This window comes from Anabrus simplex, chromosome 8 (genome assembly GCF_040414725.1).
Source record: "Anabrus simplex isolate iqAnaSimp1 chromosome 8, ASM4041472v1, whole genome shotgun sequence".
In the NCBI taxonomy this organism is placed as follows: Eukaryota; Metazoa; Arthropoda; class Insecta; order Orthoptera; family Tettigoniidae; genus Anabrus; species Anabrus simplex.
This window is the reverse complement of record NC_090272.1, coordinates 198594515-198612945: the sequence shown is the minus strand read 5'-3', so window position 1 is coordinate 198612945 and position 18431 is coordinate 198594515. Positions and strand designations below refer to the sequence as shown.

General features: G+C 38.6%; 1 protein-coding gene across 7 annotated transcripts in view; it reads right to left on the bottom strand.

Moving 5' to 3' along the window:
* The window catches only part of LOC136879413 (fatty acyl-CoA reductase 1), a 143972-nt gene that overhangs the window by 75194 nt on the left and 50347 nt on the right, over positions 1 to 18431 (bottom strand). For all 7 annotated transcript variants that reach the window (XR_011018636.1, XR_011018635.1, XM_067153230.2 and 4 more), the window contains exons 3-6: positions 15558 to 15806; positions 15251 to 15396; positions 7598 to 7707; positions 6199 to 6391 (exon numbers count right to left, since the gene is read on the bottom strand). Coding sequence is in view for 5 of the 7 variants with exons in the window: in XM_067153230.2 (XP_067009331.2) it covers positions 6199 to 6391; positions 7598 to 7707; positions 15251 to 15396; positions 15558 to 15806 (698 nt within the window). In the remaining 2 variants the exon portion in view is untranslated. The remainder of the gene's footprint in view (positions 1 to 6198; positions 6392 to 7597; positions 7708 to 15250; positions 15397 to 15557; positions 15807 to 18431) is intronic.

Genomic DNA, 18431 nt, shown 5'->3' with positions numbered 1-18431 from the left:
CATCTGTATATATAATTGATATTGTCTGCATAAGCCATACGCCAAATAAATAATAACAGCCACCGACTGGTTAAATGCATCTTTGGCTCTCATTGTCACTATAAACCAAAGGTAATGCAGCAGTGTGACTTGAGCAGATGTGCAGGATGCCTCACAGACGTATGCGAGAACCATACCATCAAATCAGTGAGTTTGAAGGAGGGCGCATTATTGGCGTGAGAGAACGGGATGCATCCATCCGGGAAATTGCTGCTCGTGTGGGATGAAGTGCCAAGAGATCCGCAGCTAGAAATGGTGAAATCGCGAAACAACCAATGAGTGCCCTGCATTTCTCGCATTTGCCAATAGCAAATAGTTTTATTATGGCCAGTGAGGGCCCAGGAAAAAGCTGCTGACAATATACCGTGTGTAGCTTAGAGAAATTTCCATCCTGATGCAAAAGAAAATTCCTCGAAGCATCCTATCAGATCTGGCACGTGTCCCACAAGTTCTTTATCTTACCTTCGGATGCTCATAAGACCTAAATTTTTTTTATAATAATCAAATAAATTTGAAGAAGTATCAGAGTAATTAAATAACCGAAGATATCTTAACGTACAGGGCTGATAACTAGATGACAGAGTGAAAATGATGTGTGATACTGGCAGATATTTGTAAACGAATAGTTGAGTATTGACTGAAACTAAAATTTCACAGGATGTGTCTTGTGGTAGAGAGACCTAATCATTGGTATGGAAGTGCTATATTTGTTAAACCAGGCATAGCTGTCTTTTCCATTGACATGTGAGAAGGTGATAATACAGAGATCCTGAAACTCTGCACTGATGTATAGGCAAATCCAAAATTGTTTGAAGAGCAAACTGACACATTCAAGAGAAAGTGCTGAGGATGATCTATGGTGTGACCAACAAAACAGAGTCTGGGAGATGGGAAAGGTGACAGATAGAAGATCTTTATTGATGCTTTAGAAAAATGAACATCAGCAGGATGAGAGAAAGCGACAGACTGCAGTAGTTAGGGAATGTGTGGGGGATGGAGTGAACTCACCTAAACCAAGTGGTCAACTGTCAGTCACCTGGAAAATGACCAATTGAACATCCAAGAACAAGGTAAAGGGATTGAGTTCCGGTGATGTTGCAAAAGATGAATCCAGCAGCTATGGTTGAAGGTGGACAAACATCTGTGATCAATACATGTGAATGTGACTGCCTTGCTTCGCTATTGGGAATGCCATGGGTCTTAATGGATTGTACAGAGTAATGTATAATAATAATGAGGATTTACAGTATGAATAAAACTAGTCTGTATAATAAATTGGGTGTATATGTTTTAACAAGGCAGGAATGCAGTAAACAATATGTTGGCCAGTCTGGGAGGAGTATTTCCATACATTACAAAGAACACGTCAATGCTAAAGAACGTGCCAGATTTTCAGCCATGTGTGAGCATATGCACAGTAACAATCATCCTTTCATGAATAAAGAACAGGACATAAAATTATTATATCCAGTGGACAAAGGGAGATATATGAATATATTGGATTAGAAATCTATACAAGATATGTCGCAAAAACAAAATAAGGACAATAATCTGAATGAATATTCCGTAGAGGAAAATCCTTTATTTAAATTGGGAAATCAGAGTACAAACAAAATAAAAATGATGGATGACACAGTATAGATCCAATATCTCCCCCATCCACACAGCACATGCTTCACCGCCCTACCTCCTTCCTCCCCCTGGGTGGACATGACCACCACTTAACAGTCCGTTGCTTTCTATCAGTGCCATGAAGTGTGCCACATTACTCACAACAGCTGCCTCGTTCAAATGTGTAAGTTATCATTTACTCCACATCTGTAATTTTCTTTACAAGGTTCCTTAGCAAGCTAAATCTTCTCTTGTTCTATTTTCCTTCTTTTGTAGAAATGGAGGAATAGAGGTATTTCATACATCCTGGTAGGCATTGAAATTAAGAGCAAACTGGAATGTTATTGGATATGCTTTGTTTGTTCCCAGCACAAACAAAGTCGTTAGGCAAATTAGTATATTGCATCAGTTGAGAATGAACTTTTGAGGCTCTGTATAATTTGCACGTAGATAGGATTACATTAATAGGAATTGTTTGCTTTTAATTGTAAAGCGTAACACAAATGGAACTTAACAACCAATAAAACTTTTCTGAAGATCATCATATTGTATTTATACATCAAACAGGTGATTCACTGTTGTGAACAGACCTACCTGTGCTTTTAAGAAATGGTAATGTGTGATATAAATACATATCAGACATCATAACTGTTATAATTTTCTATAAGATCATCAAGCTTGTGATTCATTGTGTCTGTCAAGTGTAAGAACCACGAGAATTTTACAACCGTAGTTTTAAGATTGTACATTTCATGATTATGTCATTTCAAAGGTTTAGGATATATTAAGAGGTTTTTGACTTTGTGAGCTGATGAAGAGAACGGAAGGTTCTCAGAAAATTTACTCTTAGAATTAATGTAGACAACAATCTTTGTGACTGTATATTTAGATACACACAGGGCAGATCCAATAAAAGAAAAAGAAACACTAATAAGAATGAGGATTGACACTTTCAAAATGTGGGCATATTGAAGAACGTTACGGATCACTCACATGGAAAAATAGACAAATACATCATAAGCTACCATAATATTTTCTAATTAGATCAAGTGACAACATTAAGAAATAACACTAGCCAACGTGATTTTGCGGTAAAATAGAAAATATGTAATTCTTATGGAAATCGCTGCCCTGATTCCGGAAATGATGCTATTTTTTTTCTATAACGTCTAGTTTGGCGCAATTCAGTGTTTCAGTATCTGCATGAATTTGTAAGATGTAATGTTGAGAGACGTTCTCTTGCAACTTTTTTTTTTTAGAATACAATTATGTGATTTGATTTGTTATTGTTTGCATTTTATTATAGGTTTATTGCTGTATAAATTTTTATTTTTTAGTTGGGGGTTTCCTGGTAAATTCATAACAAACTCCCCCAGATACGCAATAGACCACGAGGTATGTAGGATTGAAGATAAGACAGTTGAGTGTTTATCTTTTATCTTAGACCACTTGAATAAACAGACGTGTTAAAAGCCCCAGCCCTTATGCAATGTTTATGATGGACTGATAAAGCAGTTTCCTTGCAAAGATAACAGTCCGAAAGTATTATACTCACAAAGATGAACTTGTATTTTGTACGGATGTTTCAAATCTTCTACGTCAATTGGGAGAGAAAGAGTATGATCCTAGTAACTGGCATGTTTTTATTGACTCTTCCAAAATAAGTTTAAAGGCTGTTTTGCTTCATAATACAAATGTTCTGGCATCCGTACTACACTTCACAAAAATGTCTGAAACATATGAGTCCTTTTAAAGTTGGTGCTTGAAAAAATTAAATATCATGAGCATGGGTGGCAAATTTGTGGTGATTTGAAGATCATTGGATTGTTGCTGGGACAACAAAAAGGCTATACAAAATTTCCCTGTTTCCTATGTGAATGGGATAGCAAGGCATGGGATAAACATTGGGATACAATGAATTGGCCAGAAAGGAAACAACTACAACCAGGATCCAAAAATGTCTTGAATATAAGTCTTATTGACTGTGAAAAAATTCTACTTCCACCCTTGCACATCAAATTAGGATTGATGAAACAGTATGTCAAGGCATTAGATAAAAGTAGCCTATGCTTTCAATATTTATCCACTAAATTTCCCTTAACAAATATGAAAAATGTTTCCTTTCTGGCCAATTCACTGTATCCCAATGTTTATCCCATGCCCTGCTATCCCATTCACATAGGAAACAGGGAAATTTTGTATTGAATTAGGAGGATACTCTCATTTTTCACCTTTGTAAAGTGAAAACCATCAATACGGAATGATTATAATATCTTGCACTAAATTTCCCTCATTATCAGATGCAAAAATCAAAGAAAGCCTATTAGATGGACCACAGATTTGTAAACTGATGAAGGAAAAAATTTCATGGACACGATGACCAAAATTGAGAAAGAGGCATGGAACGCATTCAAAGATGTAGTGACTAAAATCCTTGGCAACATTAAGAACCCTCAATACAAAGAAATTGCAAGGCAAATGTTGGTAAAGTTTAAGGAACTCAGTTGTAATATGAGCCTTAAGCTTCATTTCTTAGCTTCGCATCTGGATTATTTCCCTCCAAATTTAGGAGCTGTCAGTGAAGAACAAGGTGAAAGGTTTCACCAGGATCTCAAAAATGCAGAACGACGCTATCAGGGACGTTGGGATGTGAATCTGATGGCCGATTACTGTTGGCCATTGCACGAGATGACCCTTCTAGAGATCATTTAGGAACTTCAAAAACCCGGAAATTTCATGGAAAACGGGAAAAGACGGAGGTGTGAATCTAACCTGCACATAATGTAAGTAAAAAACCTATGTATGTTTAACCATGTAATCTTTATTCAAGGTACGGTTATGTTAATCTAAAAGCAACTGTACAGCCGAAACTAAATAGGCGCTTTATGCTTCAGTTTCACGAATTTCAATATATATTTAAAATATAATACAAACCATCTACTTGCTTACAAAGCAGCATTTATGTGTATTTAATGTATGCAAAATATGATTACATTTTGCAAGCTGAAATTTACATTAATACATCAAATTTAATCAATGCTAAGTATCAACAATTTTACGTAAGAACAAAATAACATTTTTTAAAATTGCCACTAAAACAGACATGATACACCAAAACTAATTTTTTCTCGAATTCTGCATTAAGAAATTCATAAAACCCACCTATTTTCGTTTTTACTGCACAAAAAAAGTTTGGTTTTTTTTTTTTTTTTTTTTGCAGGCTAGTGTAATTATTTTGGGAAAGCTCAAAGGGAAGATGCCCTAAATACTGGATTGACCAAGTCAAAGAAACAACACACTTCACATTATTAGAGTAGTTGTTGCAAATAGCAGAAGACTGAAGAAGAACAGCAGACAGGGCCACAGATGGGTTACCTAACCTTCAGTAATGAAGGAAGTAGCTAATGATGATGATTGATGCAAGTGTAATGGACTAGTATAACTTCGAAATAATTCTCTTAACTCATGGGTAAATAGTGAAAATATCAAGCTCGGTTAGTAGGCGTTGTTATTATTATTATTATTATTATTATTATTATTATTATTATTATTATTATTATTATTATTATTATTATTATTATTATTATTATTATGACTTGTGAGCTGTGCCTATGAAGTTGTTTACATCTATTTATTTATTTATTTATTTATTTATTTATTTATTTATTTATTTATTTATTTATTTATTTATTTAAGAAATGTGCCACCAACAGAGACACACTCCAATTATAGGTGGCTTTTACAAATTATTTGAACAAATAACATGGAAATACCAAAAAGAAGAAAATGTGAAAATGCTATGAAAATGAGATGATATTATTATTATTATTATTATTATTATTATTATTATTATTATTATTATTATTATTATTATTATTATTATTATTATTATTATTATTATTATTATTATTATTTATGTAGTAATGTATGGATTTTATTTGGTATAAATCGTGGTTGTATCATTTATTAATTGTGTGTTGTATGATCTGTCTTGTGTAAAAAAACATGTGAGGTTATGTCACGATACATTTGCTGTATGTATATAAATAAGAGTTTATTTACTGTAATGTAAGAACATGTAATTAATAGTATATAACTTATTATTACCTGTAAATGAGATGTATAAATCCAATGTAATGTTGTGCAACACAGGTTTATAGTCGAGAACAATGCATCTTTGTCACTAGAGTTGTATTGAACATTCTATTCATTTGTAAATAGGTTATTGGAGACTCAAGAAAATTCAAGAAAATATGTTGTGTCATACTTTTCTAGAAGCCTGGCCAGGCAAGGTATATAAAGAGATAGTGTAGTGTTGTTAGTGAGAGTTGTTAGAGAAAGTCATGGCTGTTTTCTTCTTCTTCTTCATAGCAGTGAGTTGTTCAAGATAGCAGTTCATTAATGTGTGTGTATAACGTGTATATAATTTATAAATAAAACAGTATACACAATTGACAGCATCTCCTGTGTGCGTCTTTGTAGTTATGACATGGTGATGATAACTTTGCTTGAAATACCAAACAAAAGAGGAAGAAGATGAATACTTACAGCAGATGTGTCCGTCGCCAAGAAGAAATAATGATTCCTCTTGCAGTGATATCAGCTGGAATGTAGTTTACGGCCACTTTAGGATCCACCAAGTTTACCAATGCTATACCTGTTAAATTTGCTGCCTTTAGACCTGCAGATCCATTGAAGTTGGCAATGTAACCAGGAATGGGTTCCTCATTTGTGGCTACCACTGGAAAGCAAACAAAGTATTTTGCCTCAATTTCTACTTCTAAGCCTGTGGAGCTGAAAATAAAGCATTTCTAGCTGACATTAATCTGTGTTCGATATGGTTTCATGATAGAGGCTGCACTAGGGGAAATGCAAAATTGTCCCACCATGAATGGGTGTGCCTACCGTGATGTGGTGATTACACGTTCAGATGTCTCTGTGGTCCATACAGGTCATGCTCACCCCAAGCTTCAATACAGAGCCTGCCTGGAGATGCCTAAGGCGGGTATTGTCTTGCTAAAACATCCTGTTTGAAATGGTCACCATCACAGCGACAACCATGAAATGACAAACCTGTACACATTCTGTACAAGCAATCACTGTGCCCTCAACAGCCACTAACGGCTATTTCTCACGAAAGCCTGGGGTTCATCCTGTATGCCTCCAGAAAATAAGATCAGTGGGTATCCTCTCCAGGTCTGCCGTAGGACACAATTGCAACATTAATTGTAGCAAAGAAAAAGATGTGATTCATTAATGAAGACTACATCGTGACCCTTCATGAGACCAGGACAGACTTGCATATTGATGTTGTTGTGCAGTCAATGGAACACTTGCTGCAGAGACAAGGATTCATAAGCCAGCTGCTCTGTTTGTCATGTAATGTGCGGTGCCACAGCAGTTTGAATATCACCTGCTGTTGATCGGGGGTCTGCATGGGAATATCTGAACAATGTGGTGACCTCCTGTACTGCTTTATGGCAGGTTGATCCTGTCCGAGATCTCCAACCATGTGTTCCTTCATTGGATCACTGCAGCTATTCACATTGTACTGTACAGTAGATGCATTTCGGCCAACACATACAGCTACAACCAGCACACATAACCCCCTCCCACACAGACCTATCATGTGGGCCCTCGTGACTGGTGACAACTATTGATATCTTGCTGCTACTCATTTGTGAGAAATGTTTCACAAGCGGACACTTTACATCACTGCACCTCGCAGACTAAGCTCTACTGTGATTCTTATACTGGAGGTGTTTCGTCCACGACCACTTGGTCCACTTCGGTATTATTGTTCTGTACATAACATCTCTTTGGCATACAGTTTATGTACTTAGGATAATCTAATAAGCTGAAAGTCTATTCCAAACACAATGGGTAGTGACAGTTCAATATTCAATCCCTGGTACAGTTTTGACATACCGTATTCTCAAGTACTTACCAACTGAAGGACGAAAGATTACTGCCGGAAGGCGGTCCTTGTAGTTGTTGACCACAGCCTCGGCCAATGCTTTACTGAAGATGTATGAGTTGGGCTTCATCCCGATCAACCTGTATATCAAGACAAAAAAGGAAAAACGTTTATAAGTTTTCATATCAGTTAGTTCAAGTGAGAGCATCTGAACTAAGAGCCAGACCGTGTGGAGTTTATTATATCAAAGAATGCAGCAGATGTTGCTGTGTGTTGACAGATATAAGTGATAGTGATGCAAACATACAACGGTATCATGAATTAATTTAAGAATTTGTTACTTAACAATTTTAACTGTTTATTAGACTTTTGCTCAGGGCCTAGGAACTTCCTATTTGTTTTGAAGATGCTTAAGGGATCTTTTAGAGAATTTTCCAAATACCTCCTGTGCATGGGGGCAGTAGAATATATTTATGGTATCCCCTGACTGTTATAATAGGCAACTAGAACGGGTCCTGAAGTGTTCACTACATGGGAGCGTAGGTTGTGGACCATGGGGCCATTAGCTGAGGATGGAATGGATTCCACTTACTTGCACAAGCTCCTCTCCATCATCTTTCCTATCCAACCTTTCTTGGACAACTCTTGTTTTCTTTAGACTGGATGGTAAGCAGTGACTCCTGACTTTTGGTTTAGGGTATGTAACCCAAAAAAATGTGCAAATATCAACACAAACAGACCGATTATAGAATAAAACACATATCTGAAGTACTTGTTGGATTGTTGTTTGCATGAAGGAACTTTACCAAATGAATGGAAAGTTGCTATAGTAGCTCCTGTATATAAAGGAAAAGGTGACAGACATAAAGCTGAAAATTACAGGCCAGTCAGTTTGACATGCATTGCATGTAAACTTTGGTAAAGTATTCTTTCTGATTATATAAGACATGTTTGCAAAATTAATAACTGGTTTGACAGAAGGCAGTTTGGGTTTAGGAAAGGTTATTCCACTGAAGCCCAACTTGTAGGATTCCAGCAAGATATAGCAGGTATCCTGGATTCAGGAGGTCAATTGGACTGTATTGCAATTGACCTGTCTAAGGCATTTGATAGGGTAGATCATGGGAGACTACTGGCAAAAATGAGTCCGATTGGACTTGACAAATGAGTGACTGAATGGGTGGTTCTGTTTCTAGAAAACAGAACTCAGAGAATTAGAGCAGGTGAAGCTTTATCTGTCCCTGTAATAATTAAGAGGGAAATTCCTCAAGGCAGTATTATTGGACCTTTATGTTTTCTTATATATATCAATGCCAATGGCCGTAGCTGTGTTGAAACACCAGATCCCAAGAGATCTCCAAAGCTATGCAACACTGGGCGTGGTCAAGATTTGGATGAGTTGCCACACTCTGTTGGTGGGGGTTAAGGGAATGGAGGAGCGGAAAGGAGCTGGCCACCCTACCGTACATAAACTCCGGCTCTGGCACACCCCTGCGGAGGTTCGGACTTGCCTTCGGGCAGAATACACCCTTATGTTATATATATCAATGATATGTGTAAAGAAGGGGAATCAGAGATAAGGCTTTTTGCAGATGACATTATTCTGTACAGAGTAATAAATAAGTTAAAAGATTGTGAGCAACTGCAAAATGACCTTGATAATGTTGTGAGATGGACAGTAGGCAATGGTATGATGATAAACGGGATAAAAGTCAGGTCATAAATAGGAAAAGTCCTCTCAGATTTAATTACTGCGTTGATGGGGTGAAAGTTCCATTTGGGAATCATTCTAAGTACCGTGGTGTTAATATAAAGAAAGATCTTCATTATTATTTTTTTTGCTTTACGTTGCATCGACACAGATAGGTCTTATGGCGATGATGGGACAGGGAAAGGCTAGGATTGGGAAGGAAGTTGCCATGGCTTTAATTAAGGTACAGCCCCAGGATTTGCCTGGTGTAAAAATGGGAAACCACGGAAAACCATCTTCAGGGCTGCCGACAGTGGGATTCGAACCTACTATCTCCTGAATACTGGATACTGGCCGCACTTAAGAGACTGCAGCTATCGAGTTTGGTGGAAGGATCTTCATTGGGATAATCAAATAAATGGGATTGTAAATAAAGGATACAGATATCTGCACATGGTTATTAGGGTGTTAAAGGGTTATAGTAAGGATGTAAAGGAGAGAGCATATTTGTCTCTGCCGAGACCCCAACTAGAGTATGGTTCCAGTGTATGGGACCCTCGCCAGGATTACTTGATTCAGAAACTGGATAAATCCAAAGAAAAGCAGATCGATTTGTTCTAGGCGATTTCTGACAAAAGAGTAGTGTTACAAAAATGTTGCAAAGTTTGGGCTGGGAAGAGTTGGGAGAAAGGAGACGAGTTGCACATCTAAGTGGTATGTGATATATATGTTGATTCCCATAGGGAATCTGAAATATTTGTTAGAATGAGAGTAAATTTATAATACCAATATAAATGGTCCGTTATTGGACATTATAAATTTTCCAGCTAACTCATTCCTGGTTCCCAGCGTTTTGCCCCCGTGTGCTAGGCTGGGCTCATCAGTTGGTACCTAGCACACCTACCAAGACACATGGCTAGTGCATACCGTGGAGGCCACTACATAGGCTAATTGCAGCCACCGGCAGTGCCAATGCACTATGAGGACTTTGTCTCATTACCAAAAATTGATGCCTGCCTGGCCATCAGATGATATAGAGGTTGATTCCCATAGGGAATCTGAAACATTTGTTCCGAATGAGTAAATTTATAATACCAATATAAATGGTCCGTTATTGGACATTATAAATTTTCCAGCTAACTCATTCCTGGTTGCCAGCGTTTTGCCCCCGTGTGTTAGGCTGGGCTCATCAGTTGGTACCTAGCACACCTACCAAGATGCATGGCTAGTGCATACCATGGAGGATGGACGAAACGTATCTTCAATATATTTGACTCAAAACCAAAAACGGCAATGCCATGGTACGTTAATGTCAAGAAAGATCTTAAGAACTGGGCCTACAAGCAGAAGATGCACAAGACCGAAATCTTTTCAGAGCAGCCATGAAGACTTTCGGGACTTTCCAGGATGAAAAATGGGCAACTGGTGCTGAATGGACAGAAGAACGTCGTGCTAAATACAGTGAGCTAATGAAGACGATGTGGATCAAGCGAAAAATGAACAAATGCCAGAATGTAAAGTGAGGCTTATAGTGGTCCCTAGATGGCCGATTAGTGAAGTTGAATGAATGAATGAATGAATAATAATAACAACAAAATTATGTGTCAGCCCTCTGTATTTAGCCCCGTTTGGTATTTCCAGGAAGGAACTATTGAGTCAAATAGGCGCTCCCAGGCTGAGGGCAAAGTGATAGTCTCTCCTCTCTATCGTTCTCTTCATCTGGTTTCCCCATGCAACTTTTGGAACACGAAACGAGAATGTTCCACCTCTACATGAGCCCAGAAGATTCTACTACTCCATCACCAGCATTAGGAGGCTAGCCGTGAACAATCGCTAAGTGGTCAGAGCTGGATGACAGCAGTGCTAGCTGTTGTCACTGTTGATGTGGTGGATGTACCACAGGGGTCTGTGTCTTGTAGGAATACTGAGTGAAGCACCCCTGTGGGTGGGGTCAGTAGATTTACACCCACAGTGTCCCCTACCTGTCGTAAGAGGCAACTATAAGGGACCCCACAGGCTTTTAACTTGGGAGTGTGGGTTGGTGAGGCCCTTAGCTGAATCCTGGCATTGCTTCCACGTACTTGTGCCAGACTCCTCACTTTTATATCCTATCTGACCTGCCTTGGACAACTCTTATTCTTTTCTGACCCTTAACAAGACCTTGGGAGTCTCATTTTCAAGCCCTTCGTAGCCCTCATCTTTCTTTGGCCATTACCTTCATTTTTGGAAGTGTCATACCCTTTCAATTTTTTTCTTTCTGATTAGTGTTAATAGAGGATGGTTGCCCACTTGAACTTCCTCTAAAAACAAATATCACCACCACCACCACTAGTGAATGGAGTACTGTATGTGCACCGATGTTGAGTCAGTGTGTGGAACAGTTGGTTTGAGTAGAGTTGGAGGGAGTAGTGTAAACTGCCATTGTTGTGAAGTGCCGTTAGGGCTGTTGTGTAACTGGGGTTTAGTGATTTAAAACCAGTAAGAAAACAGGCTGTTAAATCATTAGCAGACAATACAGACTTAATAGAAACTGAAAATGGTCAAGTTCATTAATGTTGCTGTTTAGTTACCACTGTTAAGCAGTTCACTGTGTGAAGCAGTTACGTCGTCTGCGAGTTAAGTGAATTGACTATGTGAGTTATCCGGAGTCCAGCCAAGGAAATGTCATCATGTGCTGATATGGTCAACAGCCCTGTGTTCGAACCTGTGCAGAGACTGAGCATGTGGAGCCAAGTGAAAATGAAAGGCGAGTTTACAAGCAGGATTACTGCAATCTCAGATAATACGAGCGACTGGATTACCTCCTCTGAGGACAAGAGACTTTTGTAAACAGACGGTAATTAGTGCCTACTAATTAGATCATCCTGAATTAAATTAGCTCAATAAAACAGACAATATTTTATTTATAACAACAAGAAGAAAAAGTAATTAGTAGAAGTAGACCTGTCGTCGTTCTACAAGTTCATCCCATGGAGATTGAGCACACTCGCTTAAAGCTTCTATGGTTTGATAACCCTCTGACCTCATGCGAAAAGAGTTTCCATGACTCAACAGTGAAGGAATTGTTTTAGAATGAGGATTTATGTTTAGGAATGTCATCATGCGTTGATACAGTCAACAGCCCTGTGTTCGAACCTGTGCAAAGAGACTGAGCACGTGAAACCAGTGAGCAATGTCGTGTTCAGCACTCTGGCATTCTTCTCATTGTGTTTAGAAAGGCTGTGAAATCGTATAGGTTGGGGAATGTAGGTTGAAGGTTCAGTGCAGTGTGGTCAAGGTATGTAGTGGGTGTCTGTATTCAAGGCATAGCCATCGAAGGTCAACGTAAGATTGGTTGACTTGTTCGGTTGTTTAAACTGACAGTGCTTAGAATAAAATGCTAGACTTACTTTCTAATGATTTAAAAATAAGGGTAGTGTGATTAAAATGTAGATATAGCTAACAACACTACAAGTAACCGACTGAACAGATAAAAGATGGAACAGTGCATGAATTGGTTTTTGTAGCAATAGCTCAGAATGTTGTCAGTCTCAAGAATACGAGGAAAAATGTGCAACAATACTCGTGTTAGATGATTACATCCAAATGCATACAACATGGCATGGTTCAATTCCTGGCCAAAGGAGCCCTGACTGAGAGGAGTGTCATGAAGTGGGCTTGTGTTCCACGGTAATGCATTTCAATACGCTGCCAACGGGCAGTCAGCGCTGTTTTCTCTGGGGTCTTATGTATCACACATCCCTTCACTCGAGTCTGTCAAATCTTTGGTGTGCTGAAGAAAGCGCTGAAGAGTAAGAGTTTCAACATCGATCTAGCTATTACTGCTGCTGTGGAAGAGTGGTTCACCAGCAACTAGAAAACTTGTTCAGTGTTGAGATGGTGAGGGTGTTTATCTGTAGACTCTCTCAAATTATCAGTACCAGTATGCTGGTGTTCTGATATAGTGCATGTTGCCCAATCTATGTACTGAGCGGGTTGGCCATGCAATTAGAGTTGTGCAACTGTGAACTTGCATTTGGGAGATGGCGGGTTTGAATCCCACCATTAGCAGCCCTGAATATGGTTTTTCAGGGTTTCCCATTTTCACACCGGGCAAATGTTATGGCTGTACCTTAATTACAGCCACAACCACCACCTCTCCAATCTTCCGTCACCAAAAACTTTTTCTGTGTTAGTGCGACATTAAACCACTATCAAAAAACAATCTATGCTCAACAATCTTTATATTATCTGTACATTCTCTGTTTATCTGTAGCCTCTCTCAAACTATCATGAGTATGCTATCATTTTGATGTAGCGCATGTTGTCCACTGTATACAGTGTTCACTACTAGACACCAGTGTATGTTTCAATTGAAGAACCCTTATGTAATGTAAACAATTCAATAAAAATAATATATTAGTTACAACTAGAAATTAATTAATTCAAATGGAACATACATACATACATACATACATACATACATACATATCCCACATCGTTCCATCTTAAGCTGGGTCGGCAAACGAGGCTTCTCCACCAGTTCTGGTCTCTGAACTTCTCTCCTTCTTCGATGCTTTCCAAAGTATGTCCCCACTGTTCAATGTCAACCTTCACCATGTCCTTGTACCTGAGTCTTGGTCACCCTGTTGGTCTTTTGTCTTCAAGTTGTAGATCATACGTTTGTTTCAGTAATCTGTTATCTCCCATGCATCGCATATGTCCATACCATCTCAGTTGCTGCGATGTTATTCTGTCCTGCAGTCTTACAAATTGAGCCTGCTTGCAGATTTCCTCTTTATGGACTCTGTCCCTCCGTGTTTTACCAATCATGCTACGGACAAATCTCATTTCTGCTGCCTGGATTCTACTGACATCTTTATTTCTTATGGTCCGCGTTTCACAACCATAGGTCAGGATTGGTACGTAATAGGTTTCATATATGACTCTCTTACATTTTGTTGGTATTTTCTTGTTCCATATTATGTCTTTAACTATTTTGTAGAAATTGCTACCTGATTAAATTCTGTGGGAAATTTCCTTGTCTATAGAACCAGTATCAGAGATAACACTTCCAAGATATTTGAATTGATGGTTCATCTGTAACTGTTTCCCCTCCATTTCAATGTGTCCCACTGGTTGTCTGTATCTTTTCATGACCATAACCTCACTTTTCTCTTGACTGAAGATGAGTCCATATTCTTTAGCAGCTTCTGTCCAGGAGTTTATTTGTTCTTGAAGGTCTTCTTTAGAGTCTCTCCACAAGAATATATCGTCAGCAAACAAGATAACTTTCATTTTCTTACCTCCAATGGTTTGGTGTACTTTTTTCTGAATCTCGTTCATCACAGTGATGAAAAGAGGAGGAGACAAAACACCACCCTGTCTTAACCCAGATTTTATATCAAAGGATTCAGTCATTCCTACAGGTGTTTTGACTTTACTGTGGGTATCTGCACACAACTTCTTGATCCTGTGTATCACGTCATCCTGCATTCCAATTTTCTTCAGTGTTTCCCACACCTTCTCTCTGTTCTCAGCTGTGCCATAAACCTCTACCTTCACCAGGGCTGATGCTATTATGGACATAATCCTGTAGTTACAGATGTCTCTTGGTAAATCCACCAAAGGATAGACTCCCTAACGGGCGAGTTGGCCGTGCGGTTAGGAGCGCGCAGCTGTGAGCTCGCATCAGGCAGATAGTGAGTTCAAACCCCACTGTTGGCAGCCCTGAAGATGGTTTTTCCATGATTTACCATTTTCACACCAGGCAAATGCTGGGGCTGTACCTTAATTAAGGCCACGACCGCTTCCTTCCCATCCCTAGGCCTTTCCCGTCCCATCATTGCCATAAACCTATCTGTGTTGGTGCGACATAAAGCAAAATAGCATACCTCGATAGGCTCCCAGAATGTGTCAGGCTATTAATTCTATTATTCCAGACCTTTAAAACAAAACAAAATAAAAGATAATAATTTCTTATGATCAATAATGATATCGCAAAGTTTGCTTACTTTTTGGTCACAACGTCAAGCTGGAAGGAATCTAGGTTTTCTGCAGCTGAGATCATGGTTCTCCAGTCCGCTGGTGGATCGTAAACCTTCTCTTCTATATAAGCATGTTCAGTGTTGGAGTAGGCGGTGGATACATAAACGAACACCTGAAAAAGTCAGTCATTTTAGTCAGAAGAATTGTTTTGTAAGCAGACAGAAATATATTAATTGAAGAGCTTCTAGTTCGGTTAGCAAAGCAACTATGGGCCATGAACTGTTAACAAAAGTATATGATGTTACTACTGGAACTGATTTATGAGATGCCTACCTTGAGTTTCTCCATTTCCATAGCCAAGTGCACCATTTCTCTCGTTCCTCTTGTGTTACAAATGATAGCCTTGCTCACAGGATCATCAAAGCGAACACTAGCTGCTGCGTGGATGACAACGCTTACCCGTTTCTTCAGTAGCTGGCGGTCATCTGAGCTTATGCCCAAACCCAATTCCATCTGGTCGCCTTCTATTATGTTTAATTTCTCCAGATCGTCCGGACGATTCTTCCTCAGGCGTTCAAATAACTAAGAGGAATAATTTCATATGTTACTGATATAATAATTTCATATGTTACTGATATAATAACATCACTGGCTAGTAAGTGGCAGTATGGTTCTTTGGCTGACTGATCAGCATTCTGGCCTTCGGTTCAGAGTGCTCTGGGTTTAACTCCCACCTGGTCCCTGGACATTACTTGTTTATGGTTTACAGTGGAACCTCGATTCTCTGTTTTTGAAGGGACCCTGAAAAAAACATACAACATGGGAAACGGAATATCCGGGAATTAATTAACCATCAACAATTTGGCTAAATGTTACAAAAATGAAATATCGTATGTATTATTATAATCCTACAAACACTCCTAAACCAAACCAAACTACAGTCCCAATGGACCTTCTGCCTACCAAGCGACCGCTGCTCATCCCAAAAGCCTGTGGATTACAAGGTTACATGTGTTCAGTGTGACGAATCCTCTCGGCCGTTATTCCTGGCTCTCTAGACCGAGGTCGCCATCTCACCATTCGATAGTTCCGTAATTAAAGGCAATCGTAGAATGAGTGATCTTGGAACCAGCCCTCGTATGCAGGTATTAATACGTGACGTGGCCGGGAATCGAACCTGGGCCCTCCAGGTGAGAGGCAGGCAAGTTAAATTGTGGGGCCAGCTTCAGACATTAATTACCAGTACGTGACTTAAAAATCTCGAAACTTTACATTCACTTTTACTGGGGAAACACATCATCCTTGAAGCATGTTCCCTGAGTAACGTTTTAGGTTTCGACTCTTACAGTATCTCGGCATGTAGTACAGTAATTATTGTTTTAAAAGGCACATGGCAACTTGTTTCAAGTAACTGGACTGAATATTATAAAACTGCAATTAATATTTCTATAACTGCCCTTGAGTGATTAACATAAAACAGTTAAAGGAAGAAATCTGAAACACAAAAATATATATATTTTTAAATCATTAAAACACATCACATCATCAAATTGAAATACGAGGTTCGGATACACAACAACTACTGCTAGGATGTGGGAAGCGGCGGTAAACCTGCAAGGCAGTGGAACGTAGCCTTTAGCAAATCAAATTTCGGAGAGGTAATTTTCTGGGAGCTAACATTTTATTTTAAAAGAATGACATATACATAACTCAAAAGATAAATAAGACTGTAGTAGTAACACGATTGAGAAGAAATAAATAAATGTTCATTGAACATACCTAAACAAAGACGTGTGCTATGTGCTAAGTCATGATTATGGAGGACTAGTCCCATTCTACATAATCCCAGAGTAACTAAAAATTTACATAAACAAAAATGTGAAAGAATACAAGATTACGACATCAGCTAAAACATTTCAGGAGATGAACATTATAATAAATTGATATAAAAGTGAAACAGGAACTAACAGATAGCAAACCTGATGGATAAATTAAAATTAATACAAATGAAAAGGTAAAAAAATATTTTGCCTCCAACAAAGATGTACATTATCTTAGCTAAGAAACTACGTCATTGCGAATTTAAAATTCGTGGTTAGCATAAGATCTGAGGGCTAACTCCTGCATATTTAAAGAGAAAAATTACAGTTAAAATTTAAGTGAAATTACAACCAAACATGAAAGTAACAAGAGTGTTTACCCTAGGACAGGCGGGTTTCCATGAAATTGGAGCCTGGCACAAGCACGTCCACTTGCTAAGATGGTCAACCAACTGACACTCCCTGGCTCCCACCGAAGAGCAGTGGAGTTTGAGAGGTGTAGGCACAAAAGGAGACCAATAAGATTGCAGAGTTAACCTTTGGGATTTTACATTACCCAATAGAAAACAGTTTTATTTTGACCTATTAAATTTCTCTTCTTTCTTGCTGACACTGTCAACTGCACAATTTTTGAAAGGTCCAGACTTATGAAATTGGAAACGATACTTCTAGAACTACAGAATGTTTCAAAAGTCGAGAGGTCAGATCAACAAATTTCTACAACACCAAATTAAATAATATCATTTTACACAGCCAAATAAATTAAGGGTTCCCATCAGTTCATTCAAAATGCTGCCTTCCCACCACCACAATTTCCAGAGCACGTGACGTAAAAAGCAAAAACATCACCATCTGCTCCCAGTCTTATATCATTATACATAACGATAGACCATTAAATTCCATTATGCGCGTAGAGGCGCGCAGCTTTGAGCTTGTATCCGGGAGATAGTGGGTTCGAATCCCACTGTTGGCAGCCCTGAAGATGGTTTTCCATGGTTTCCCATTTTCACACCAGGCAAATGCTGCGGCTCTACCTTAATTAAGGCCACAGCTGCTTCCTTCCAACTCCTAGGCCTTTCCTATCCCATTGTCGCCATAAGACCTATCTGTGTCGGTGCGATGTAAAGCAGATAGCAAAAAAAAAAATCCATTATGGACTTCAGTGAAGCTGTATTGAAATTATTTTTCATTTTAACTACATTTTATGTTTAATTTGACAGTGGATGTACCATTCTCAGTCCCTGTTTGATGTTGGACTAGTAGTGTGGCATCTCGTTTTGTTATTATATAAATACCACTCTAATAATAGTTTCAATGGTTACTATATGTCCCCGAGTCTTTTAAAAATTTTGTTGAAAAATTTTCTGTATAATAGCCGCACCCACTA